Genomic DNA, 26,689 nt, shown 5'->3' on the forward strand with positions numbered 1-26,689 from the left:
CCTGCGCTGTCCTCCTGGTATCTGTCCATCCCCGGGCTGCTTTTCCTCCATCCACTCAGTCTCCCTCCCAGGCCTATGCTTGCAAATGCTTGGTTAATTTTTAAAATTATATTGTATGGGAATGGGTGTTTTGCCTGCATGCGTGTCTGTACACCATATGTGTGCCTGGTGCCAGTGGAGACCAGAAGAAGCCGTTCAGTCCCCGGGAGCTGGAGTTAGAAATGGTTGTGAGCCACCATGTGGTTGCTGGGAATCGAACTCAGGACCTCTGGAAGAGCAGCCAGTGCTCTTAACCACTGAGCCATTCCAGTGTTGTCGATTTCTTAAAACATGTATTGATTGATTTGTTGGTGTACATTTGTGTCCACATGCATGCATACCTGCCTCTGTGTGCATGTGGAAGTCAAAAGACAAGTTTGTTCTTGATTTTCGCCGTACAGAGCCTGTGGCTTAAACTCGGGCGTTAGCTTTGGTGGCGAGTGTCTTAACCTGCTGCACGATTTTGCTTGGTCCTCTATTTAAAACCACAATAACATTTATTACATGCACATGGGGGTTTTGTCTGCATGCGTGTCTGTACATGCACTGCATGTGTGCCTGGTCCCTGTAGGGATCAGAACAGCACATCAGATCCCCTGGAACTGTACTTGTGGATGGGAATGAGCTGTGAGTGCTTGGAACTGAACCTGGGTCCTCTAAAGAGCCGCCCACACATCTCTCCAGACACCCTTAAAATACACATCCCAAAGGTTTGTTTATTTACTTATTCAGACAGCCCTGGCTGTCCTGGAACTCCATCTGTAGATCAGGCTGGCCTCAAACTCACAGAGATCCACTTGCCTCTGCCTCCCAAGTGCTGAGATTAAAGGTGTGCGCCACGACAGCAGGCTATTTACTTTTATTTTAGGTGGAGGACTGTTTCCCTGGATATATGTTTGTGCACCAAATTCGTATCTAGTACCCACAGAGACCAGAAAAGAAGGGATAGATCCCTGGATATAGACTTAGCAGGAATTATGGGCCACTGTGTGGGTGTTGCGAACTAAACCTGGACCTACTGCAAAGGCAGCGGGTACTTTTAACTGCCAAGCCATTGCTCCAGCCCCTCCCCCTCAACTCCTTTGTTTGAAGCTGGGTCTCATTATGTAGCCCAGGCTATCCTCAAACTTGCTGCTAACACTACAATGACTTCTGACTTGTGATCCTCTTGCCTCAGCTTCCCAAGTGCTGAGATCACAGGCCTGGGTCACCATGGCTACCTCAGGATTTCTGTCCCCATGGATTTTCAGGTACCTGTTCTCGTCTGAGCTTTGTCATCTTCCCACTCAAACAGCTGCCTGTCACGCCTAAGGCGTACTTGGATTGTCAAGTAGCCTGCCCTGCTTCCCCCTCCCCAGCTCAGCTTTACCCTCTCCCTGAAGCTCTGCCTCTCTTGACCTCTCTTGCCTCCCAGTAACTTACCAAGGATTCCCTCTGACCCACACAGTACCACTTCCCCACTTTCCTGTATTTCTCTCTGTCTGTCCCTACAGGCTGGTGCTCCTGCAGCTGCTGTTCTGAATATGGTCACCTCTTCCCTTTTTCTTTCTAGGGACTCTGGAGCTGCTTCCTTGTCCCACTAGACTTCCACAATCAGGACTCTAACTCAAACCTGCCTCCAGAGAGGGACCAGACCCAGGGTTTAAGCAGCCAATGAATGTTCCACCCAGTGTGGATTAAGTATGTAGACTCTGGAAGATAAATACCTGGGTTCAAATCCTCTGTGGGTTTGCATAAGATACGTAGGGTCAGGGCGTGGCCTATCACCTGATATTATACTTGAGAAGTTGAAGCAAGTGGATTGTGAGTTCAAGGGGTAGCATGGGCTAACTTAATGAACTCCAGGCTAGACTGAGCTTATAGGTTGAGGATCTGTCTGAAAACTAAAAAGCAAAGGCAAAGTGAAAGGATTCTGGGGCAGTGACTCAGTTATGTGTTTACCATGCAAGTGTGGGGACCTGAACTCAGATCCCTAGTGCCCATGGAACTGACTAGGTGCAGCTGGTTACAGCAGCTCACATCTGTGATCTGAGTGCTAGGGGAGCAGAGACAGGAGGTTCTTCGGGGTTCTGGGTTCAGTGAGAGACCCTGTCTCAGGAAACAAGGTGGGATGTAACTGAGGAAGATATTCAATGTCAGCCTCAGTCTACGTACACACACACACACACACGCACACACACACACACACGGACACAGACAGAGTATATACATGCACCGCCCACAAAACAACAAAAATCACAGATGTATTTGTTGTATTGCAGTTGGTGTTGAATCCTAGTTTTCCTTATCCATTAGACAAAATAGTAGGGCTGCAGAGATGGCTCAGAAATTAAGAGCACTGACTGCTCTTCCAGAGGTCCTGAGTTCAAATCCCAGCAACCACATGGTGGCTCACAAGCATCTGTAATGGGATCCAATACCCTCTTCTGGTGTGTCTGAAGACAGTGACATTGTACTCATATAAATAAGAATAAAATAGTAAATATGCGGCAAGGTAAGGCCTTTTGAAGTGTTAACAAAAGCGCAGGATTTGGTGCCTGGCCTGTGTGCTCTCCTGGGAACATCCTACACAAGCAGTCTAGTAGGCTAAGCCTTGAAGTTGCACTAGATTCTTCTGTCTTCTTCACCTAATAGGGTACCAAATTCCAAAGCCTCTGATATTTGTTGCTCCCTGCTCCTTACCTTATTCTGCTAAATCCCAACCCCCATCCCTAACCTTCTTTCTTACTGTCTTCAGTTTCTGTCTTCACTGTGTCAGAGAGAACATCGTACACCACTACCTCAAGTTTCTGCCAGGCCAGGCCAAAACCTAAGTGCCTGAGCCCGGTCTCTCACATCCTCCTGTTTCCTTCCCCATCCCTCCACACTTCCTGTCCACACACCACCGGAGCCCTCCAGGCCTTTGTCCATGGGGAACCTTCTTCCCAGCATGCCTCTCTCTCAGTTCCCCTCATCCAGGTCAACTCAGCCTTGAAACCCCACAGAGCTGGGGGCAGCTCCTGCAAACAGCCCCCTGTCTGTTTCTCCAGCCTTCTGTGGTTGCTCTGGAGCTCTTACCAAAGAATCATGGTTAAGGATGACCAAGCCACTGAAGGGCCTGATCCCCATAGTACCCCCAGTGTCACCCTGTCACACCCTTGCAGGTCCTACTCTGGGGTAGGACTGAGTCAACAGCCATGACTGGGCTGGTGGAGGGCTTTAGAAAGATGAGTATAAAGGGAATTCCCAGGAGAATCATAATCCACTCAGTGGGTGCGCTCTTGTCCCAAACCCCAAAGAACATACAAGGAAGAAAAATGGCTCTTCGGGCAGATGTAAGACTGTCCAGACAGGAGCTGGGGAGCTAGGATAGGTGGGGTTAGGGGGAGTATATCAGGGGAAGAAGGCCAGAGGAGATGGATAGGAATGACTGGGGGGGGGGGGGAAGCTGTGCAGGTCAAGGTGCAGGAAGAGGTGGGAGGGGCAGCAGGGTGGAGAGTACCCTTTCTGGGAAGTGGGAGGGGTGGAGGAGGTTCGTGCTATGCATTGTGGAGGGAGGAATTGGCCTGCCGGTCAGCGTGAGCTCACTTCCTCTTACTGCCTCCTGTAGGGTCTGAGGGCATCAGGCTCTGGAAAAAGTGAGCCAGGGGCACCCCAGGGGCCACCACCCTCTTCCCTGCCCCCACAGCCTCAGCTCAAACCAGCTCTCCTTATAGAGACAACCCTTTGTTCTGGGAGGAAAGGACCCTGTGCCAGGGGGGTACTATGCCCTGGAACACTGGAGCTACAGGCAGAGGGGACAGGAACTGGTGCCATGTATTGAGAGGGAGAAGCTACAGGCCTTGTAGCAGATCACAATCAGGTGGTAGGAGGGACTTTTTAGCAGTGGAGGAGTAATTCTGGCTTCCAACCTCTGGATGAAAGTAGTTAGTCTTTCTAAAAGAGTTCTTTTAAGGGCAAGGGACTTAAAATAAGCGAGCCTTTGGGCTTTCAGGAGCAGGGGTGGCCTGATGCCCTCCTTCCCACAACCTGCACTCCTGAGGCTGAACTAGTAGCAAGGGGTTGGCCCTGGGGACTTGGGTCTGCCTTGATGGTGGTGTTAAAGCAAGCATCCTTATTGTGTTCTCCTGGCTGTGGGGGAGGAGGCAGCCTTTATGCTCTGCCTGCCCTCCTTGAAATCAATCACTATTTCTTGAGGGTATCTGCTTCTTCCCCATCTCATAATCTGGGTCAAGGAATAGGAAAACCTTTAAAACTGCGAGAAGGAGCCAGGTGTGGTGACTTACGACTGTTTTCCCACTAGTCAGGAAACTGAGGCAGGGGGATAAGGTTCGCAGTCACTCTGCAGTACCCTGTCTTGAAAACATCAAACCAAGGCATACCAAAGAAAACCCAGAGCATCACCCTTTTAACCCCAGTGCTAGGGAGGCAGAGGCAGACGGATCTCTGTGAGTTGGAGGTCAGTCCTGTTTACATAGTGAGTTCAAGGACAGCCAAGTATACATAGTCTATAAAAGAAGAAAGACCCCAAACAAACAGTCTTGTAAAAGGTTTAGTCAGCATGGGCTGGAGAAAAAGTAAGAATGAGAGTTAGACAGCAAAAAGAACTTCCTGGCTCCATGAAGGACTGTGAATGGAGTGCTTGGCTCAAGCCTGGGATGTCTCTTTAGGATTAGCTCCCAGTGAGGCCAGAAGGCTGGCTAGGGGTGGGAGTGTTTCTTCATAGGGCTCTCTTAGTGGGGCAGATCTTTACAGGACCAGAGATCGGAACCATAGGACTCACTGTGATGGGCACCAGAAGTCTGGGGCATCTGTCAGACCTCCCGTCAACCTTGACTCCGCTGACGCTGTAGGATCCTGTCTTCCCGGAAGGGGTCTTTTCTAGATGGGGGCCTACCCCAAACCACATCTGTTGGGCCTTCACTTCCATGACTTTCCAGAACAGTGGTTCTCTACCTTCCTGATGTGCACTCCTTCAAAACAGTTCTTCAGGTTGTGGTGACCTCCAACCATAAACTTATTTTTGTCCCTACTTTTCCCCCCATCGGGATGGGGTTTCCCTGTGCCCTAGCTGTCTTGAAACTTGTTTGTAGACAGGGTTGGCTTCAAACCCATAGAGATCTGCCTGCCTCTGTCTCCTGAGTGCTGGGATTAAAAGTGTGCTCCACCACTGCTTAGTTTAGTTGCTACTTGATAACTGTAATTTTGCTACTGTTATGAATCATAATGTAAATCATCTGATTTTACCCCTGTGAAAGGGTCTTTCGATTCCCAAAAAAGGGTCACGACCCACAGGTTGAAAACCGGTGCTCTAGAGTATCTCCACCAAGTTTTGGCCGTTCTTTCCCTGCCTGAAATGAGGACCTCGCAGTCTTTCAGGACCTGTAGGTCCGTTTTTGTTCATTTCTGGATGCCTTTCCCTGTGCCCGGGTTCGGTGCCTTGATCCTCTTTCGTGCTCACTGAACAACTTCTATCTGGGCAGGTCCCTTGGAGGCCCTCTCCTGAAGTTTCCCCTGAGACCTTGTCTCTGGATCAGGCTCGGTTCTGACCCGTGGCTCCATGGTCCGCGTAGACCCCAGTCTCAGTTCCTTTTACTTTTCTGTGCAGCGTGTGGGGAGCGCCTGGTCCTGAGTTTGGCTTCCAGGGACGGGGAGGGCCTGGGGGCGGAGCCATGAGAACCCGCCCCTTCGGGCCCCGCCCTTCTGTTCCCAGTCCCCCGTCCCCTGGGCCCCGGCCCGTGCCCCCAACAGTGCCCTGGCCGCAGAGCCTCCACTGCGGCCCGATGAATGGAGTCGCTTTCTGCCTGGTCGGGATCCCGCCGCGTCCGGAGCCCCGGCCCCCCCAGGTGAGGGCTGACCAGGGCCCGGGTCAGCTGGGCGGGACCTGGGACGACGTCCGGGCTGGGATCGCTGCGCCCCGTCGGAGGGCACTGCTGTGGGAGCTTGGTGTCCCGCTGGAAGAACAGCTGCGCTAGGCAAGGGCTTGGAGGGAGGCGCCGCGCAGGGGCCCCGACGGGCCCGGGGCTACCGAGCCCGGGCCACACAGCTGGTGGTGATGCCAGGCCCTGGGCGGCCAGGCAGCGGGGGTGGGAGGCCCGCGCCTTTTGTCCGGGATTTTCAGGCGGGGCGCCCGCCGCCGTTTCCTCTGCCCAAGTTTTCGTTTTCCGTTGGCGAGGCCCCCGCACAGCTGGAGCCACAGGGAGTGGGGGAGGGGTCCCGGGGCGGGACGTCCTTGGCTCGCCCCCTCCGGGTGGGGCTGCGTTGAAGGCTTCGGGGTTTGGGACTGGGACCCCAGCCCTGCCCGGCCCTCCTCTCTGCCCGCTTCGGCTGTGGGTGGGTCCGGGAGTGGGGTGCCAGGGGCATTACTCAGCGCTGGGCTGCTCTGCTTGGGTTCTTTCATCTGCCAGCTGCTGAGGCTGGGAGGGGCCTTCACCTACCCAACAGGGTCAGTCCCCTGCCTTGGAATCTGGATGCTGGTCCTGTTTAAGCTCCCCCCACCCCACCCCCAAGCTCACAATGGCAGGGTAAGCTGAAGGGCTGAACAGTGCCTGGCCAATAGTTTTCCTGAGTTTGGAAAAGATGTTCCCTGGGGTCCACTTTGATGGTCAAGACCAGGTCTGAGCCACTCCCTCTTTTGACACTCCAGAGGGCTCCTGCCCTCGGGGTGTTGGTCCAGCGGGCGCGGACTTTGTAAACTCTTTAGGAGACTCTGGTGTCTGAACTGGATGAGTTCTGTTCTCCCTCAGTTGCCTTCTTTACCCCTCCCTCCGACCAAAGTGTTTCCTAATTATAAACTTGAAATTCAGGATCAACAGGGGGCAGGAGTGGAGGTCATTAAGCTTGAGTCCTGTGAATTCTACCCCCAACCAATTTCATCCAGGTCCCCTTACTGCCTCCACCCATACCCCCTGTGGGCTTCCGGTGGGTGACCTTTGATCCCAGTCTTTCTCCCCTCTGCCAGGGCAACAACCCCGTTTTTTTTTTTTTTTTTCAAAAATGGCCAGAGCTGACGGCAGGAGATTTGAATCTCCCCTGCAAAACTAGTCATTTGGTCTGCAGACTTGGCCCACGTCCCCTCCCCCCCCAGCCCTGGTGGCTTCCTCCCAGTTGCCCACATGTGGTTGGATCCACCCCCAGTTGGCTGGGGACTCTAAGGTCCTGTGTTCCAGGCCCTATCTTTTAAATGAGGACAGTGGCTCGCCTCAGTGCCGACTGGGAGCGTCTTGGAGTGTGTGAGTTTCAGTTAAGTGTTAGTGCCTATTCCATTTTCATTTTATTTCACTTTTTGCTTTTTCAACACAAGGTTTCCTTGTGTAGCCCTGGCTGTCCCTGGAACTCATTCTGTAGACCAGGCTGGCCTCCAACTCAGAGATCTACCTGCCTCTCTCTCCCAAGTGCTGGGATGTTAGTGCCTATTATACAGCTAGGGTTTGACCTAAGGGTATGGTGATATTGCTGGGCTGGAACCCGAGTTCTGGTGGTCATTAGGAAGCACAGGAGAGATGGCTCAGCAGTTGAGAGCACTGACTGCTTTTCCAAGAGGACCTGGGTTCGATTCCCAGCTCCCAACTGTCAGTAACTCCAGGACTCATCACCCTCACACAGACACATACAGGCAAAGCATCAGTACACATAAAATAAAAATAAATAAATTATAAAAAGATGTTTTGGGGGAATGTTTTTAGGAAGACAGCTTGGATCCTGCTGTGGTGAGGTAGGTTGAATGGTTCCCAGGGCCACTGAGGGCACAGGACCTGGGGGACAAGCCTTTTCGTGTGGGAAGTAGGGATGAGGCCTTCTCTGTCCTCTCTCAGGGCAACCCTGAACTCATGGCGACAGAGTGGGAGTGGGAGGGAGGGTGGGGCGTCACAGTGTGAGAGTGGGCAGTGGGCTGCTTCATCCTTATTGTAAGGATAATTTGAAACTTCTTGTGTAAAGTTAAAAGACAGACTAGAGCTGGGTGTGGTGGTGCCTTTGATTCCAGCAGAAGCAGAGAGGCAGGGGCAGGCAAGCGTCTGAGTTCTAGGCCAACCTGGTCCATTGAGGGAGTTTCAGGACAGCCAGGACTAGACAGAGAAACCGCGTTGATGATGATGATGATAGAGTACAGGGGACTGGGCTAAGTGCTAGGTGAGAGATTGGGGTTGGCTGTTCAGGAGAACCTTCCAGGGGCAAGTTTCCAACTCAGATATCTAGAGAGATCCAGAGAGCATGCAAACACAGTCACATGAGCTACACGTTAGAGCTAGAGGGGTTTTTTGGAGAAAGTTATTTGCTATGTAGCCCAGGCTGGCTTTGTCTGTCTCAGCCTCCTCAGTGATATGGCTAAGGTCTGATAGCAGCTCCTCTAGAGCAGGATCTGTATAGCTCATTCTTTTATTTGCCAGTTTCCCCTCAAGATGGGTATTGTTTTTATTGTCCTATTTTACAGTTGAGGACACTGAGGCACACTGAGCTAATAGTAAAGAACAGAGCAGGGCAGGAAGGAGCCACCAGGTTCTAGAGTCATGACGGGCCCTCATGGTCCAGCTGCTACACCCCCTGAGTCTCTGCCCATTTAGGAGAATCCATGTCAAACCATCTTCATCGTCCTGCTGGTTTGGAACTTGGTTGCTTGTTTTGTTGGTCATCAGGGTGGCACAGCCTCAGGCATCTCTCAGTGTTTGAGGGTGGGGCATCATTCCGTGGTCTTCAGCCTCCCTCCCCTCCCCCTAGGTTGTGGTAGTCCCTTGGCATTCTCTGTCCAGTGATGCATCAGCCCTGCTTTGCTGGCTGCAGTGGTTGGAAGGTGAGGGATTGGCTCTGTCAGGGATTTAGACAAAGCCTGGTTTTAACTATCCTGCCCTGCCACCGGGACTCTGTCATGAATAGGGCCTGTGGGAGCTGGTACGGCCTCTCTCCATGCTCAGCCCCCGCCCACTCCCCGAACAGCCCAACTTTAGATCTAGGCCCCTGTTTCTCGTGAAACTGTGCCAGCGTGTCAGCAGGACAGTGCCAGGCTGTACCCAGAGAACATCTCTACCCTCTTGGGGCAGCATCAGACCCAGATGTCCTTGGCTTTGGATATGGTAGAGTTTGAGCCCTTTGGAGGGGGGAATGTTCATTACCTGTCAGAGTGATGAAAAGGTCAAAAGAAAAGGCCCCACGTTGTTCAGCTTCTCATGCTACAGGGGAAAGGATGCTGGACTGTCGTATGCTCCTCAGCCTGTGAGTGGCAGGTGAGGACTTGGGTCCTCTGAGGCCCAGGCTCCCAGGGTTCTGTCCGTGGCGCTGTTTCCCTCATACCCACCAGTGCTAGTCTCTGGGACTGAGTCCTGGGGGTGTGGCAGAGATGAGTGGACAATGTGTCTTGTTCAGCTGTGTCCCCAGTGCCCGGCACAGTGCCTGGCACAGGGCAGCCCTCCATAAATGTTTGCAGAGTGCAAGCCAGAAGCCTCCCCCACTGGTCTCCTGGGGTGACCTGGGCCCAGCTCTCTCCCAGGCATTGGGATGGGAGACTTTTCATTCTCCCTGTTAGACTTCAGTTAGTCAAAGGCAGAAAGATCATATAAAAGATACTCATGGTGCTTAATGCTGAGTAGGTGTGCTATTGCAGCCCAGCTGACAGGAAGAGATTCCATGGCTTCCTAAGGTCACACAGACAAAGCCAAGGCACTGAGCATGCTCTTACCCTCATCCAATTGCCTAAAGGTGACATGTCTGTCTTGTTACCCACACAGTGTGGCACCTAGCCAGCACCTAGAGAATGTTTGTTGACTAACCCATTGACTAACTGGATTCATAAATGGTGAGACAATGGATGACAACCCACAGAATTCTGCATCTCATCCTCGGCACGCAGGAGGGGTTGGGGTCTTGGGAAGACAGCCTGGGACTATGGCTGTGTTGTCTGCACAGAGTGCCAGAGCCAAACCAGGGAAGAAGAAAAGTCTCTGAAGGCTTCCTGTCACCATTGCCTCCCAAGGCTACCTACCAGGCATCACTGTCCCCAAAGCTCCCAGCTTCTGCTTTTACTCAGCACCTTCATTTCTGAGTTCTGAGGCAAGGCTGTGGGCTGAATCAAAGGCCAGCATCCCATCTCGATCCTGAGGTTCTTAGCTCAGGTTTAGCTTAAGACTGCTATCCTAAGGGGGCTCGGTGTCCACTATTCCTATATGTCCTCCTCCCCCTGCCTCTGCCTCATATGCCAGAATTAAAGGCACACACCACCAGCCCCGACTGAGGACTGGGGTTTGAGTCTGGGACCTTGTGCATCCGAGACTAGTGCTTTCTCACTATCTACATACCTGGCCCCAGGCTTACTTTTTGTCTTTTAATTTACTTTATGATTTGTGTATATGGGTAGTTTGTCTGCATCTATGTCTGTGTACCACATGTGGAGGACAGAAGAAGGCATCTGATCCTCTAGAACTGGAATTATGGATGGTTTCTGAGCCACCACGAGGGTGCTGGGAATCAAACTGAGGTCCTCTGGGAGAGCAGTTGGCACTTTTAAACACCAAGCCATCTCTCCGGACTCTTTACTTTTTATTTTAAGACAGGATCTTGCTAAGTTAAGAAGGCTGGCTTTGAAATGGCTCTGTAGCCGGGTCAAGCCTTAACTGTCCACCCTTGTTCGTCAGTCCTGGGATAATAGTCCTCTCATCCGGCTGCACAGTTATCAACTACTTATCTCTCAAGCAACAGGTGTTGGATTTCCAGCCCGCATCTGTCCTAAACCTTGGGCCCAGGGACATCTCCAGCTTCCTTTGACTCTTACATACCTAGGCTGTTGGGTCACCCTTCCTTTCTGATTTTTTTTCCTGGTCTGAATTAGCATTAGTCAGTCAGCCCCCACCCTCACCCCTAGGCTACAACTTCATCTGCTCTTAGGGACCTGTGCATTGTGAAATATTTGCCATTCTACCTTCTGACCCAGCAGATGGTCCCTGGAAGATGAGGGCCTGGGGCCTGGACCTGGGTCTGGTATGCCCCTCAGGCCCTTGGGAGTCTGGAGCACCCCATGGTTGAGTGTTTGGGCTGGGCCTTACCCTCTTTGTTCTTGTTTTAACTCTACCCTATTGTTACTGTGTGGCTTTGGACAGTGGCCTCCGATTTTTCTTTCATGTGGACTGGAGGCTTGAAGCTTACATATGCTAGTCAAGCACTTTGGGACTGAGCTTTATCCTAGCTCTTGGCCTCTATTTATTTTTTTTTTTTTAACCTCAGATACAGTCCATCAGCCTCACTGAGAGGCCTGAGCTAGAGGAATCAGGCCAATCTCTGTTGGCAGCTATTGTTAGGCAAATAATCAGTGGATGGAAAAAGAGCCAGGCTTTCTTGGAACCCATGAGCTGTAATCCCAGCACACCTGGCTCAGTGGCAACCATTAGCCAGGGGTAGTGGCTCACATCTTCCATAACCCTAAAGAGTTATGGATCAGAAGTTGAAGATCAACCTTGGCTACATAATATGTTTGAGGCTAACTTGGGTTGCATAAAACATAACCATAACCCTAATTCTAACCCTAACCCTAGTGGGAGGCAGGAGGCTTGCCACCAGTTCAAAGTCAGCCTTGGTCACATTGTGAACTCCACTACAGACTAGGCTACAAAGGGACACCTGTTTTAAAAGCAAACAAAACCAAGCAAGAAAGCAAATAAATCAACTTCAAGATACCAAACCAACAGAGGAGTGAGATACAGCTCAGATGGTAGAGGCCTGCCCAGCTTGTACAAGCCCTGGGTTTCCAATGCATCCATCCAGCACTTGGGAGGTGGAGGCAGGAGGATCAGAAGTTCAGGATCATCCTTGGCTACGTAAGGTTTTTGAGGCTAACCTGGGCTCTATAAGTCATCTCCATAAACAAACAAAACAGACATTTATGGTCAGAGTAATCTGAAGAGAACTGAGCGTGGCCTCTATCTCTGGGTGTATCCAAGTCCTACTGGACAATAATGTGGACTAGTGATAACTCTGGCACTGAGCTAAAGGTCGGCACAGAACCCCCTGGGGGTACTGCTTGGGTATTTGTGCTGTGTCACAACAGTTAAAAGGACTGTTTCCTGGACTGCACACTGGGGACTGAGCCTGTGGCCAGATGCCTGGTCTGGAAGGAACACAAAAGGCTGGCCACTATGGTTGGGGCTAAGTGGCTCTTCAGAGGCCAGATATTCCTGAACAGGCTGGCTGGAAGAAGCCTGGAAAGCCTTGTGTGATATAATGTGGTCTGGAGAAGGTAGGAGGCCATTATAGAGCCAGAGAGACTGGGTGACCAAGGAGCAGGGAGACACTGGAGCCGCTGCTCCTGGAGGCTGCTCATCCTGGGTTTGAGTGCCAAGGGAGGGGAGAGTTCCCTGGTTCACCACCACAGCCTCTCATATAGCGGGGCCTCAGCTTCTCCCTGTAGCAGAGTCTGGCCCGTAGGAGTGATGCTGGGGAAAGAAAGCCTTATACCCAGTGCATTTGGGGGCATCTGGGGGTCGGGGAAAACAGTGGAGCCTTTGTTGACAGTGCCAGGAATCTGGTGGAGGAGCTGGCCCTGGGTTTGGCTGGGTTCTCCACAGACTGGTCCTCTTTGAAGTGACCCTGTCAAAGCTCAGCCTGTATTCTTGAGAGGAGAGAGCGCTTGGGCAGAGTGGGCAAAGGGCTTGCTGGCCTCTGTGGCGTGGGCATGGGGCAGGAGCCCTGTGGGACCAGGAATGTGGTGGGCTAGGCCATGTGAGTGGACAACTACTAGGGGATTGACTAGTGACAAGTCAGAGTGTCATTTCAGCGAAGGGCAGAGTTCCTTCTGGCTGGAGCCAGAGTTCAGCAATTTGATTTCTGTCTATATTGGGCTCCCAAACCAGCACTGTTTTCTTGTTAATTCCTACCACTGCTGGGAGAGCCACTTGGGAGACTAGAGCAGGACCACAGGACCTGGAGCACATGGAGGGGTGGAGTGGGGATTTGGCTCAAAGGGGCTTTCCCCACTCCTTATAGCCTTTAGAAAGCTGGGGACCCCACCTCTGAGTGGAGACCCCCACCTCTAAGCAGAGACCCCCACTTCTGAGTGGAGACCCTTACCTGAGTGGAGATCCCCACCTCTAAGTGGATACCCTCATCACTGAGCAGAGACCCCATCTCTGAGTGGAGATCCCCCACTTCTGAGCAAAGAGCCCTGTGCTTCCCCAGACTTCTTATCACCGATGACATAATGATGGCTTGCCCAGAGGAGAGCTGGAGGGAGAAGAGAGGAACAGCTAATCAGAGAGGGTACCGTTCCCATCTCCCCATTTATCCTTTAGGGATGTGAGGTCCAGAGAAAAGGTAGGCATAAGACAAGATGCAGAAGAGAGGGAGGCAGAAGGAACAACAGCTGTCGTGAGATCTAGGCTGGGTGACAGGGGCCAAGGCTGAAGCATCAAGAATTCAAGACCTGTACAGTTGAGATTCTGTCTTGGAATGAAAAAGAAAGCGAAAAGAGGGCTGTCGGTGTTTCTCAGTGATAGAATGCTTGTCTGATGTGCACAAAGCCCTGGGTTCAACCCCAGCACTGGATAAACGCAGGAGGCAGATACAGGAAATTAGAGTTCAGCACCATCTCACTGATCCATCTCCTTGAGGCTGTGAACTCACGGAGCTCTGTTTGCCTCTGCTTCTGAGTGCTGGATTAAAGGCTTGTGCCACCATGCCTGGCTTAATTAATTTAAGAAAGAAAGAAAGAAAAAGAATGGAAGAAAAAAGAAAAGGTGACCTCCAGGTAAAGAAGGAGGAGTGTCCCCAGGTTTCCTGAGGGGGACTCTGAGTGTTGGGGTGGAGTGGTGTAGATAGGGAAAACGGACCAGCCAGCCAGATAAGCACTGTGTTCCACCCTGATGCAATGCTTCCTCTCTTCCCACTGACTAGCCATGCAATGCCTAATGGCGGTCTGTAGACAAGGGATGGGTGTTTGTAAGTGGGTTGACCGGATCTCACTGAGTATTAAATGAGAGCATTGTAGTGTGTGTGGGGGGGGGGCGGGGGGGGCGATGGTCACACAATAAACTGCCCAGTGATGCAATTCTCTGAAGGTGTCACCTGTGACACGGATCGTGCTCACACGGACTTGAGGAAATCTTCTGAAGGCGTGGCCTCTGGCCCCTCCCCCAGAGGGGGTGGGGCCTTCTTTGTTGCTCCCTGTATCTAGAGCCAGCATCTACACAGCTGAGCTCTCATTAGATCTAATGAGACCTTGGCCCTGGGCCCCTGCGCTGTGCTGCACCTGGGGGAGGAGTTGTGACAGCTGAGGGTGGGCAGGTGTACAAGAAGGGAGCGATGGGGATAGGTCATCCAGGCTGGTGACAGAGCCCATTCATCCACTTCCGCCCTCTGCAGCCTTTGCACTGGGTCCCAGGCCAGTCTCTCAATGCTAGGGACTAGCTTATCTGAGGGACGAGGCTTGGCCTGGGGCTGTCAAGGACATTCCCAGGCACAGCTGGCATAGTGTTCCTCGCGTCCTCCCCCAACTGCAGCCTGGGGCACTTAGGAGGCTAAGTGCTTGGGAAAGATTGGGCTGTGGCAGGATCTTCAAGCAAACCAGCCTTCATTTTGTGGGTGGTCATTACTCTTAAGCACCCTGGGCTCCACACAGCCCTGCCCTCAAGGGGTTCCTTGTCTGCTTTTCCTATTGCCCAAAAGCCAGACAAAAAGACTCCTCTAAGATTTTTATAAACAATGGCCTTTGAGGTTCCTGTCTCCATTACCTGCCAGTCCAGATATTCTCACGGCCCCCTTGCCTAAAATTTCAGTGTGGTGCAGAGTCAGAAAGGGGGACTAGAGCCAAGGTGGGTAAAATACACAGATTACAGATTCAGTTTGGATCTTGGTGACCTTGCCTGGTGGTGTGTTTATTTATTTACTTACTTCAGTCTCTTGACCAGGCTGGGACCTGAAGGGATTCTCTTGCCTCTGCTTCTTGGATGCTGGGGTAACACATTATTTAACTTCACTTAGAATTAACAGTAGCTCACTTTTGAGTCTGTGAACACCTTTTCTTTCTTTCTTTTTTTTTTTTTTGAGACTGGCTGTCCTAGAACTCACTCTGTAGACCAGACTGGCCTCAAACTCAGAGAGCCACTCACCGCTGCCTCCCAAGTGCTGGGATTTAAAGCACGAACCACCACCACCTGGCTTTTTTTTTTTTTTTAACTTTTTATAGATTTAATGTCTATAGATATTTTATCTACATGGATGTGTGTTTGCACCATGTGTGCCTGGTGCCTGAGGAGGACAGAAGAGGGTGTCAGATCTCTTGGAACTGGAGTTACAGATGGTCCTATGGAAGGGTAATTGATATTTTTAACTTTGGTGCCATTTCTCCAGCCTTGAAAATTATTATTACTTTTTTTTTTTTTTTTTTGGAGACAGAATCTAATATATCCCGAACCTGTTTCAGACTTGATTGGTTGCCAAGGATAACTTTGAACATCTAGTCTTCTGGCTCCTCCTCCCAAGTGCTGCTGTTACTGGGACGTACCACATGGCAGTTTATGTAGAGCCTGGAGCCCAACCCAGGGCTTCATAAACACTATGCAAGAATTCCAGCAAAAAAGTCATACCCCAGTCCCAAGTGAGAACACCTTTGGTAAACCTTCTGTTGGGTGAATGCTCGAAGCCACCACTAGGTGATTATGTATTTATTATAAAAACAACCTGAGAGAGTCTTTCTGAATCCTACTCCTGTCCTGTAGTTACCGCTATACTGCCTGACACAAAAGTGCATGGGTGGTCGCCTCCCACAGCCCAGCATAGGCCCACCTATCCCAGATCAGTGGGCTGCAATCCAAGGAGGGCTAGCATAATAAGGGAGAGGAAGACATTCCTGTTGGTGGCTCTGTAAACACACACACACACACACACACACACACAGAGGCACACAGGCATAGGCATACAGTGGAACACACATTGACACACACCCAGGCACACACACATAGGCGCACACACACACACAGTCTGAGTGAGATTCAGAGCATGGGTGTGAATCCCAGCTTGTCCCACCTTTAAGCTGTTTGTTGTTGAACAGGTTACTAACGTCTGCTGGGATGTCCCAACTGTTCCAGCATTGGTAAGCCTCGCCTCCACAGTGATACCTTCTTGAAACTTCTTAAAGAAGCCTGTGTTTACTGATAGGACCCTAGGGTAGGATAGGATCCCAGCACTCCGGAGGCAGAGACAGGTGGATCCGAGTTCAAAGCCAAAGGCCATCCTGGTCTACAGAGCAAATTCTAGGACATCCAGGGCTACACAGAGAAACCTTATCTCAAACAAACAAAAGAGAACACTGGGGTCCCGGCTTCACGAAAGGAAACCTTGACTACAACCACAGAACAAGGGCATGAGCTACTCTAGAGCCACCAGTGGTGACCTAGTGACCTCCTCCCCCCAACTCTTCTTTTCTTTTTCTTTTCTTTTTTCGAGACAGGGTCTGTCTACATAGCCCTAGCTGTCTTGGAACTCACTCTGTAGACCAGGCTGGACTTAAACTCACAGAGATCTGCCTGTGTCTCTTTTCTGAGTACTGGGATTAAAGGCCTGTGCTGTCACACCCAGCCCCTTCCATGTACTTTTGTGTTAGGCAATCTGCAGTGACCACAGGACAGGTGTGTGTGTGTGCCACAGCACATAATTGGCAGTCAGGCATTTCTCGATTTCTATCTTGTGGGATCTGGGGATTGAGCTCATTTATATATTTATGTTTTTACTTATTTAGGTGGTTTATGATGATGATGATGATGTAGTGCATGCAGGCAGGTGGTTTGGCTGCATGTTTATGTACTGTGTGTGTCTGGTGCCTGAGGAGGTCAGAAGAGAGAATCTGATCACTTGGACCTGGAGTTACAGATGGTGGTGAACTGGTATGTAGGTGCTGGGAATTGAACCCAGGTCCTTTGAAAGAACAGCCAGTTACTCTTAACCACTGAGCCATTTTTTCCATCCCTTGGTGGTTGTTGTTGTTTTAATTAATTATTAATTTAAAAAATATTTATTTATTATATATGAGTTCACTGTAGCTGTCTTCTGACACCAGAAGGGGGCATCAGATCACATTACAGATGGTTGTGAGCCACCATGTGGTTCCTGGGAATTGAACTCAGGATCTCTGGAAGAGCAGTCAGTGCTCTTAACTGCTGAGCCATCTCTCCAGCTTCCAATTATTAATATTTGGAACAGAGTCTCACTAAGTTGTTTAAGCTTGCCTGGAACTCAGTATGTGTCTTAGGCTGGCCTTGAGTTCTCACTGACCCTTGCCTCCTAACACCACATCCCTAGTTCTGGGATACAGGCATCCTCAGCTTAGGCAATGTTTTGAACCCTGTGTCCACATCTGCTTTGTTTGTTGCATGTCTACCCCTTTGATCTTTATAAACGCAGACTGCTATTAATTTCTGCCAATCCTTTGGGGATTAGTGAACTGAAACTTGCAGAGCGGCTCCCAGATGCCAGGTGCTCACCTGCGTCCTCTGAGGACCCTGCAGCATCCCTTCCAGCTCAGGAGGTGGAGACTTGGAGACTGAGCCCCAGGCTCTGTGACCCTTCTTTACCTAGTGTGCCAATCCCTCCACCTAGAGCCTCACTTGGTGATAACCTTTCCATTGTCCTAGACTAGTCTCTGAAATTCGAATTGTTTGGGGACAAATAGGGGGCAGGGTAGGGCTACAATTCAACTCTCAGGCCCTTAAGCTTAACGTATGTACCTTTGGGGCAGGGACTAGTTCAGATGTTTCCTAAGTGCTCAGCTGTTTGTGAGCTCAGACCTTTGAACTCCAAGGAAGCAAGGCTGACCTGGGGCTAAGGTAGTGAGGAATGGCATCCCAGGGAAGCAGAACCTTATTAGGGCAGTGATGGGAATGGGGAGGTTTCCAGAAGCCCCGCGGCATCATTAGGGTTCGGCTCTGCGGTGACCGGTGACTGATGATGACCAGGGTTTACAGGTTAAGAAAAGGCAACCTCTTCAGCTTGCGGGTGCTGCTTAGGGTAGAGTGACCATTCCGTCCCAAACTTGCGGTAGGCAGGGATCCACCAATAAGAAGCGCCTGCTGCTCTTATTTTGCATGGCCACGCCTCTCAGCTCAGCCCCGTCAAGCAGAAGCGGTTTCTGCCCCCTGGGCTCTCACCTCATTTCAAGCCGGGTGCAGTGTGTTCCGTGGGGCGGGGTGGGGGTGGGGGGCTGCGACCCAGCTGGCAGCCTGGCTGTACTATTCATAGCTCCGGGGCAGGCGTACTTCGCATATTTGTCGCTCTTCGTCTGGCTGGACCATCCCTCTCTGCCTTCCCCTGTCCCCTCCTCCCTTCTGCTCTCCTATCTTTTCCTTTCTGCTTATCTCAGCTGCCTTCTTGTATAGCCTGTGCACGCAAGGACGCTAAAGCCTGCCAGCCGGTGTCCCTAGACTGGGCCTAGAGGGAAAGACTGATGGTGAGGGTGCATGAGATGAGGTGGCCAAAAGCCTAGGCTTGGCATGCCATAGGTGACTGCCACAGGAAGACGCATCTGGCAGGAATATGATACACTGTGGGACCTGGGCCTACCCCTCAGCCGCCAGGCTGACCTGTGAGGATGGGGAGTCTAGTCAGGAGTCGTGGGAAGGAGACAGAGGATGTGGGAAATATAGCTGAGTACTGTGTCTGGCATGTTTGAAAAGGCGAGGAGGGCTTGTAGCTGGAACATGGGATGTGAGGCTAAGGCATGACTACAGAGCCTGGAAGCAGGTTCCTGCCTATCCCTGTGAGCCCCGCCCCCTTACTTCTGTACTCCAGTGCTCCCACTTTTGCACGGAGTTCTCACCAAGAAAGGACCAAAAAACTGAAGTATGGTGAGGTAGCACAAGCCTGTGTCCCATACCTGAGAGCAGAGGACAAGAGGGTCAGAGGTTCAAAGTCATCCTTGGCTAACCTGAACTACATGGGGCCCTGTCTCAAAACAAACAACAACAAAGAAGAGTTGGGAGGGGTGGCAACCCCAGCGATGAAAGCATTGCTTGTTCCTCGTCCCCAAATTCAGAAGCAGGGGCCCACCTGGGCCACATACTGTCCCTTCAAAGTAGACACAGCCCTGGCCTCTCAGGTCAAAATAGTCTCATACACATATGCCCAAAAGGGTGCCCAGCGACCCCCGGGCACAGGGGCAGTATGTGTGTGAAGTGACTTTAAAAAATTTTTTTAGTGGGTGGCACACACCTTTAATTGCAGCACTCAGGAGGCAGAGGCAGGCGGGTCTCTGTGAACTTGAGTCCAGCCTGGTCTACAAAGGGAGTTCCAAGACAGCTGTAAGTCAGTTCTCTTCTGTCGTGTGTGTCCTGGGATCCTTAGTCCACGTAGTAAGCGCCTTTACTTGCTGAGCCACCTGGAGCTGGTGTGTGGACAGACGTTAGTGCTAGAGACTCCAGGCTGGGTGGGAGTGAATCAGGGTGAGGGTTGGGGACACAGAAGGGCTTGAAGGCAACAGAACATTCCAAAACCAGCAACAGTCACTGCACTGGCCCAGAGGCTGGAAGGGAGCACAGTACTCACGGGACCTGGAAGGAGTCCAGAGGCTGGGATGACTGGAGCACAGGGAAGGGTTTGTAGTGGAGGCTGGGGTGTGTCCTCCAGGGCCTAGAGACCAAAATATTATCAACCTAGACGGACCTCCCAGAGGGAAACCAACAGCCCAGAGTGGGTGTGGATGGGAAGTGGCCTGGGTCACTGGCCTTTGGGTGGCAGGGTCCACCCTGATGGGTGGGTGACACCTCCCACCTGTCCGTTCCTAGAATGCCTTCAAGAAAACTTGTGTGGACTTGATTGGTGACCTTGATGCTATTTAGACTAGGACCAGTGGAGTAAATGTGTCCCTCCCTGATCGCTGAGACAGATAGAGATCTTTCTCCCAGCCATTTGTCCCCTCCCCTCAGAGGCCCATGGGCCAGTGCAGAATTCTCTTTTCAGCTGTGGAGAGGTGAGGGAGCAGGGTTGGGGTGCATGGTGTGTGCAGAGAGCCTGCCATCTACTTCCTTGGATGCATTGGTATTATGATTGTGTGGCAGTGTCTGACCCCTGGAGCAGGAGTTACAGACAGTTGTGAGCTGCCATGTGGGTGCTGGGAACCTGGGACCTCTGGAAGAGCAGTCAGTGCTCTTAACCTCTGAGCATCTCTCCAGCCCTCTGCTTCTTTCTCTTTCTTTCTTATTCCTCTTCCTCCTCCTCCTTTCTTCCTACCCCCTTTTTATGAGTACACTGTAACTGTCTTCAGACACACCAGAAGAGGTCTCCAGAGGAGGGCATCAGATCCCATTACAGATTGGTTGTGAGCCACCAAGTGGTTGCTGGGAATTGAACTCAGGACCTCTGGAAGAGCAGTCAGTGCTCTTAACCACTGAGCCATCTCTCCAGCCTTCCCTATCCCCTTCTTCTTTTGAGACATGGTCTCTCTGTGTAGTCCTGGCTGTCTTGACACTAGCTCTGTAGATTAGGCTGACTATGAACCCAGGGATCTGCCTGCCTCTGTCTCCTGAGTGCTGGGATTAAAGACATATGCCACCACCTCCTGTCCTTGTCATTACTCCTCTTGTGCCTATGATTTCATGTCTGAGAGCAGAGCTGGGCTGACTGGGGATGAGGGTCTAGACAGAAGAGATGTCTCCCATCACTTTCTGACTAAGGATTCCAACCTAGAAGCTCTTCCAACTCCCTCATAGTCAGGAGCAGAGTGGAGTGAGTTCATGTGACCTTATAAAACTGCATATCTCCCCACCTTCTTGGATTGCCTCTGCCACAGCACAGGCTAGACCAGGGAGAGGTTCTTTCTGCTCAGAGTTAGCCTGGTCAGCATACAGGGGCGTGGAGAGGTGGCCTCAGCAGGTTGGGCAGGGCTTAGGTGAGGGGGTGGGTGGTTTCAAAGGCGAGGCTAAGAGCCTTTTCTTGTGCAGAAAACCCCACATGCCCTGGGGGAGATGTTAGGAATGGCTGAAACCTGTCCTCTGGGGGAATGTGGTCTCCACTGACCTGGAGCTGAGCTCTCCCTCTCCCCTCCAGGGAACCAGTGAGTGCACCTATTGTCTCTGCCCAGGTGCCAGGTGGTAAGACAACAGGAAGAACTGGGGGGAGTGGCGGGGGGGGGCAAGAAGGGTGACTCACACTGAGTTTGCAGTCTGTCTCAAATGAGCTGGCCATTGATGGGATGGATGGGTGTGATGATTTTGAAGAGGAGTTACTGCAGGAAGCTAGGAAGCTCCTGGTTCAAGAATGACTGGAGTCTCCCAGTCTCTTCAGGAAAGGGAACTAAGCTTCCTTGGTACTGATAGACCAAAGGGAGGCTTCAAGGCTAAAGACACTGAAGACACTGATGTGTCTTGCAGACCTTTCTCCTGCAAGTGATTGGGGAGTGGGGTTATGCATCATTCAATTGGAGCTGAGAGTCCTGGAGAATTGGGGGGGAGGGGCTTGGGAGGAAGGGAGGTCTCTTTCATTTCCAAATAAGATGACCTCAAGTGGCATCCGTGAGCCAGCAGGGTGCGCTGTTGGCTGTGACACTGACAAACTTTGTCCTGCAATGTGTAGTCAAGATCCTTGGAGTATGAGAAGACAGACAGGGATGGGCCTGCGTGGGCACACCCTTGTGTGTGTGTTACAGGTAGGTGGAGGCTCACTGGGGTTTAACATACACTGTGCATGCTCTATAAGGTTACATGTCAAACAGGAGTCCCACACTATGTCAGAAAAGTCTTCAACAGTCCCACTACCTCTGCATGGGGCAGGGCTGGGAAGAGTGGCCATTAATTCAGTTTCCAAGGGATGGGATTCCAGCAATACCAAGTACTTTCTGTGTCTGTCGGGGCCCCTAGCAGCCCAGGCACTTCCCTGTGTGGAACTCTGTAGGACCCCAAAGAGGATATTAGCAACCCTGAGAAGATTCAGACTGGAGCCTGGGTCCTTCAGGACAAAGACTATCCAGGCCCTGGGAACACCCAGGATAGGGGCCTTCCAGGCTAGGTCTCTGCAGCTTGCGGCATCAGGCCACCTGCTCCTAGATGTAAGAGGATAATTCATAGCAGCTACTTGTTAACACCCCCGCCCCGAGTTTTAATTCTGACTTTGCCAATTCTTACAATTTTGATAAATTCATATAAAATTTATGAGCCATATGGTAATCCAAGCACTTAGGGGCCAATGCAGGAGGATCCTCATAAGTTCCATGCCAGCCTGGACTAAAGTGAGTTTCAGACCAGCCAGGCCTACAAAAATTAACATCTGAAACATTTTAAAAGATTTTTTAAAAATCATGTCTAGGGCTGGAGAGATGGCTCAGTGGTTAAGATCACTGGCTGCTCTTCCAGAGATCCTGAGTTCAATTCCCAGCAACCACATGGTGTCTCACAACCATCTGTAATGGGATCTGATGCCCTCTTGGTGTGTCTGAAGACAGCGATAGTGCAGTCCTACACATATAATAAATAAATCATTAAGAAGTCGTGTCTCTGTGTCTATGAGGGTATCACATGTACAGGTGAGTGTAGTTGCCCATAGAGGCTGGAGGTGTCAGTTCTTAGTGGAGTTGGGGTTGCAGACATTTGTGAGCCGTTTGATATAGGTGCTGGGAACCAAGCTTGGTCCTTCCAGTAGAGCAGTAAAAACATTCTTAGCTGCTGAACTGTCTTTCCAGGCTCTCGTAAACTATTTTTAGTGTGTAGTTCTGTGATATCAGTGTCTTCTGCATTGACCTGTAACTGCTGTCTTGCTCGAACAGCAGCTCTGTGATCATCAAAGTAGGAAGTTTCTAGTCCCTCTTCTCCAGTCCCAGACAGCCACCTTCTTTCCTTCTTTCTTTGTTCTTTCCTTTTTTTAAAAAAATGTCTAGAGACAGGGTTTCTCTGGGTAGCCCTGGCTGTCCTGGAACTTGCTTCATATACCAACCTGGCCTTGAACTCAGAGAGGTTTGCCTGCCTCTGCCTCTTGAGTGCTCGGATTAGAGGCCTGCACCACCACTGCCTGGCCTGTCCTTTTTATTTTACGACACTAAGTCTTGCTTTGTAGCCTTGATTGGTCTGGAATTCACAGTGTACAGCAGGCTGGCTTTGAATTCAGAAATCTGCTTGCCTTTGCACCTCAGGTGTCCTACGCCATTAAGCTTGACCTAGAATACTTTTGAGCACATGTGCTTTCTGTGCTTTCGGGTTTGTGCTCAGAAGTGGAATTTTTGATCATATAGTAATTCTACATTGAATTTTTTTATTAATCATTTTATTCATTTACATTTCAAATGATATCTCCCTTTAGAGCTACCCCTCCACAAGCACCCATCCTCCATCCCCCCCCATTACATTGAATTTTTGATGTATTTACTTATGTATATGATCACTCTATTTGCATGACAGAAGAAAACATCAGACAAAAGAGGGCATTAGATCCCTTTACAGATGGTTGTGAGCCACCATGTGGTTGCTGGGAATTGAACCCAGGACCTCTGGAAGAGCGGCCAGTGCTCTTAACCTAGGTCTTGTGTTTTTGATACAGGGGCTCTCATTTTTCTGGAGCCCAACAAGTAGGCTAGGGTTGGCTAGTCAGGGAACTACAGGGGAGCCACATCTAGACCATTTATTTATTTATTTATTTGTTTATTTATTTATATGAGTACACTGTAGTTGTCCTTAGACACACCAGAAGAGGGCATCAGATCCCATTACAGATGGTTGTGAACCACCATGTGGTTGCTGGGAGTTGAACTCAGGACCTCTGGAAGAGCAACTAGTGCTCTTAACCACTGAGCCATCTTTCCAGGGATTTTTGTTTGTTTGTTTGTTGTTTTTTTTTAAAGATTTATTTATTTATTATATATTAAGTCCACTGTTGCTGTCTTCAGACACACCAGTAGATGATATCAGATCTCATTACAGATGGTTGTGAGCCACCATGTGATTGCTGGGATTTGAACTTGGGACCTCTAGAAGAGCAGTCAGTGCTCTTAACCTCTGAGCCATCTCTCCTGCCCCTGTTTGTTTGTTTTATTAACTTGCTTGGGCTTGAACTTGAGTCCTTGTGCTTGCAAGGCCCTTTCCTGACGGAACTACCATCTGGCCTAGCAGTTTCTGAAAACCTCTGGACAAAGGCAAATCTACTTCTGAAAAGCAGTAACTTCATCCTCAGGAGCTCTCTGTCTAGAGGGAGAGGCTGCGGCGGTCCCCAGAGGCAGCTTCTTCCTCCTGTCTCTATGGACAGACAGATGGAAGCCATGTATTCTAAAGACCTCAACATACCATGGGGTAACAAGTCCTTACTTAAGGGAGCTGCCAGAAGGACACCCAGAAGACCTAAGACAGCCCAGCGGTGTCTGGATGGAGTGGGTAAGGGTGGAGGGGCCTGTGGTGGGCCCTGACCCACACTGGCTGTGGTTGCCTTGGCAATGGCCTGGGTGTTTACTTTGTGGCTGACTCCAAGTTCACTCTCTTCTCTAAGTGCTCATTTCCCACCGTGAGCAAAGACTCTGTCCTTAGGCCTCTCCCACTCGCTCACTCGCTTGCTCGCTCGGTGTCACTGAGGCTCTTATGCCAGCTTGGCATGTACCTCCTCTGCTAGGAGCAGCCTCCACTTGGGGTTTCATGTCATCTATTCCCAGAGGGCCAAAAGGCTGGGTCTATGGGCCAGGGTAGTGTGTCTCAGCCCATTAAAAAGCCTCAGGTCAGCTGTGGGAGGGACTGTGGTGCCACTGTAGGTCAGCTGTGTGGGGGGCCATGATGCCAAGTTCTGCATGTGCCATGTCACCGAGTCATGTGCAAACCTAGCTGAGTAGCTACATGTCTGTATATTAAACAGCTTGCATTTTCAAACTCCTACTGTGTGCTCTGGTTCGTGTGAGACTTTTATTTCCTGTTTTTTGAAATGGTCACGCTATGTAGTCCTGGCTGGCCCAGAATTCACTTATAGATCAGCATATGCTCTGCCTTCCTGCTTCCTCAGTTGAGAGTACAGACAGGTACTATCACACCCAGCTAAGACTTTCTTTTGTTGATTTAATTCTCCCAACATCCTTTGGGTGAAAGTTTCTATCCACCTTCATTTTATGTGCTGACTCCTGTCTGAGATTGTTTCTTCCCCTCCTGGACAGATGGCGGTTGAATGCTGGACTAGGAAAATGCTCCCAGTGAGGGGTGGGGATGGTGTATCACAGACCATCCCAACCTTGGGTATAGTGATCTAAGAAGGAGAGCATAGGAAAGACCCTTTGAGTCACCTGGTGCCAGCTGCCTAGAGCAGCGCAGGGTCCAGTGCTCCTAGCTGCAGGTGGAGTGTCAATAGAGGGGCTGGGAGCTTCAGCTTGCCTGGCCGGCTTGTCAACTAGGCCTGTTAGGGCATGTCAGGAGGGGCCTCTGCTCTATCAAAGCTGGGAACTGGGATGTGAATGGGGCTAAAGGGTGGAGGAGGCCTAGGAGGCACTGCCCTGGAGGGAGGAGACTAGGCCAGGGGGCAGGCATTGTCTGTCACGTGCTCCCATGGATATCTTAGCCCTAACTCTGGATTTGTCATTGTGTGTGAGGTTGTGGGTAGTTATGGGTCTGTGTTTGATGGTGTGAGAGACCAGATGGATAACTCTCGGGGGTGGGGGTGGGGGCTTTTGTTGGTCACCTGTGGTTTGGGACCTAAGGTCTCGGAGGAGGTGCTGAGCAAGCAGAGGAAGGAAGAGCGGGAGGGACTGACCTTGAGCCCTGTGACTCTGGCTTCCTGCGCTCTGGCTTCTCTGTGCTATCAGCTTCCCTCCTTCTGTCCCTGACCCTCCGGCTCCGGGCAGCTCTCCTCCCTGCCCCTGGTTCCTGGTGACTTTGCAGGCTTCTTTTCCTTTGCTTTCAACCCTCTTCTCCTAGAGGGCTAGCCTGAGAGCCTATTACCCGTTACTGCTCTTCTTAGCCTAAATCCCTGACAGCTTGTCGGGAGTCCCCTTTGTGTGTGAGGACTACCTGACCAATGAGAGCACCTGGCTGGGCCTGAGTCTGGAGCCGGGGACCCTGGAGGCACTTCTGATGAAAGGGCCCTGCTGGCAGGGACTGTGTGTGCCTTAGATTTCCAAGGGGTCTCCCCCTGGTCCATGGCACCACTCCACGTGTGGTAGTTGAATGGATAACCCAGAAGGTAATGTAGAGGGATCTAGGGTGGTGGGGTCAGGCCCTGGGGTACAGTCCTGGTGTCCCAAGAGTGAAGCCTCTTTCTTCATCCTTGTCTTTAAAGGGGGTGGGTTAGGGAGTGGAGGTAGGCACTGTGTTGCATGCTTTTCTTTCCAGTACACAGGAGGCAGAACCTCTGTGAATCCAAGGCCAGCCTAGTCTACAAATGAGTTAGCTCCAAGCCTTCCCACACCCAAAGAACAGGGGATGGAAAGATGGTTCAGAGTGCATAGGGCCTAGCAAGAAGACTTGAGTTTGATTCCCAGAACTCATGAGGGTGGCTTACAATTGTTTATAAGTTCAGCTCCAAGGGAGCTGATGCCCTTTTCTGTCTTCCTGTGGCATCTGTACTCATGTGCATATAAACATGCATGTGAGTACACATGTGTGCGCATGCGCACTCACACACACTCACACACACACTCACTAAGAGTAATAAAAATAGGGGCTGGAGAGATGGCTCAGCAGTTAAGAGCACTGACTGCTCTTCTGGAGGTCCTGAGTTCAATTCCCAGCACCCACATGGTGGCTCACAACCATCTAGC

General features: G+C 51.0%; 1 protein-coding gene across 3 annotated transcripts in view; it reads left to right on the forward strand.

The window, feature by feature from the left end:
- Window positions 1-5,801: 5,801 nt before the first annotated feature.
- Window positions 5,802-26,689, forward strand: part of ARHGAP23 (Rho GTPase activating protein 23) — a gene marked incomplete at its 5' end in the record, with an annotated part of 81,389 nt that continues 60,501 nt past the window's right edge. For all 3 annotated transcript variants that reach the window (XM_080922569.1, XM_080922570.1, XM_080922571.1), the window contains one exon: window positions 5,802-5,864. In XM_080922569.1, coding sequence (XP_080778695.1) covers window positions 5,802-5,864 — 63 coding nt within the window. The remainder of the gene's footprint in view (window positions 5,865-26,689) is intronic.

Source organism: Micromys minutus (assembly GCF_963924665.1).
Source record: "Micromys minutus genome assembly, chromosome: 10".
In the NCBI taxonomy this organism is placed as follows: Eukaryota; Metazoa; Chordata; class Mammalia; order Rodentia; family Muridae; genus Micromys; species Micromys minutus.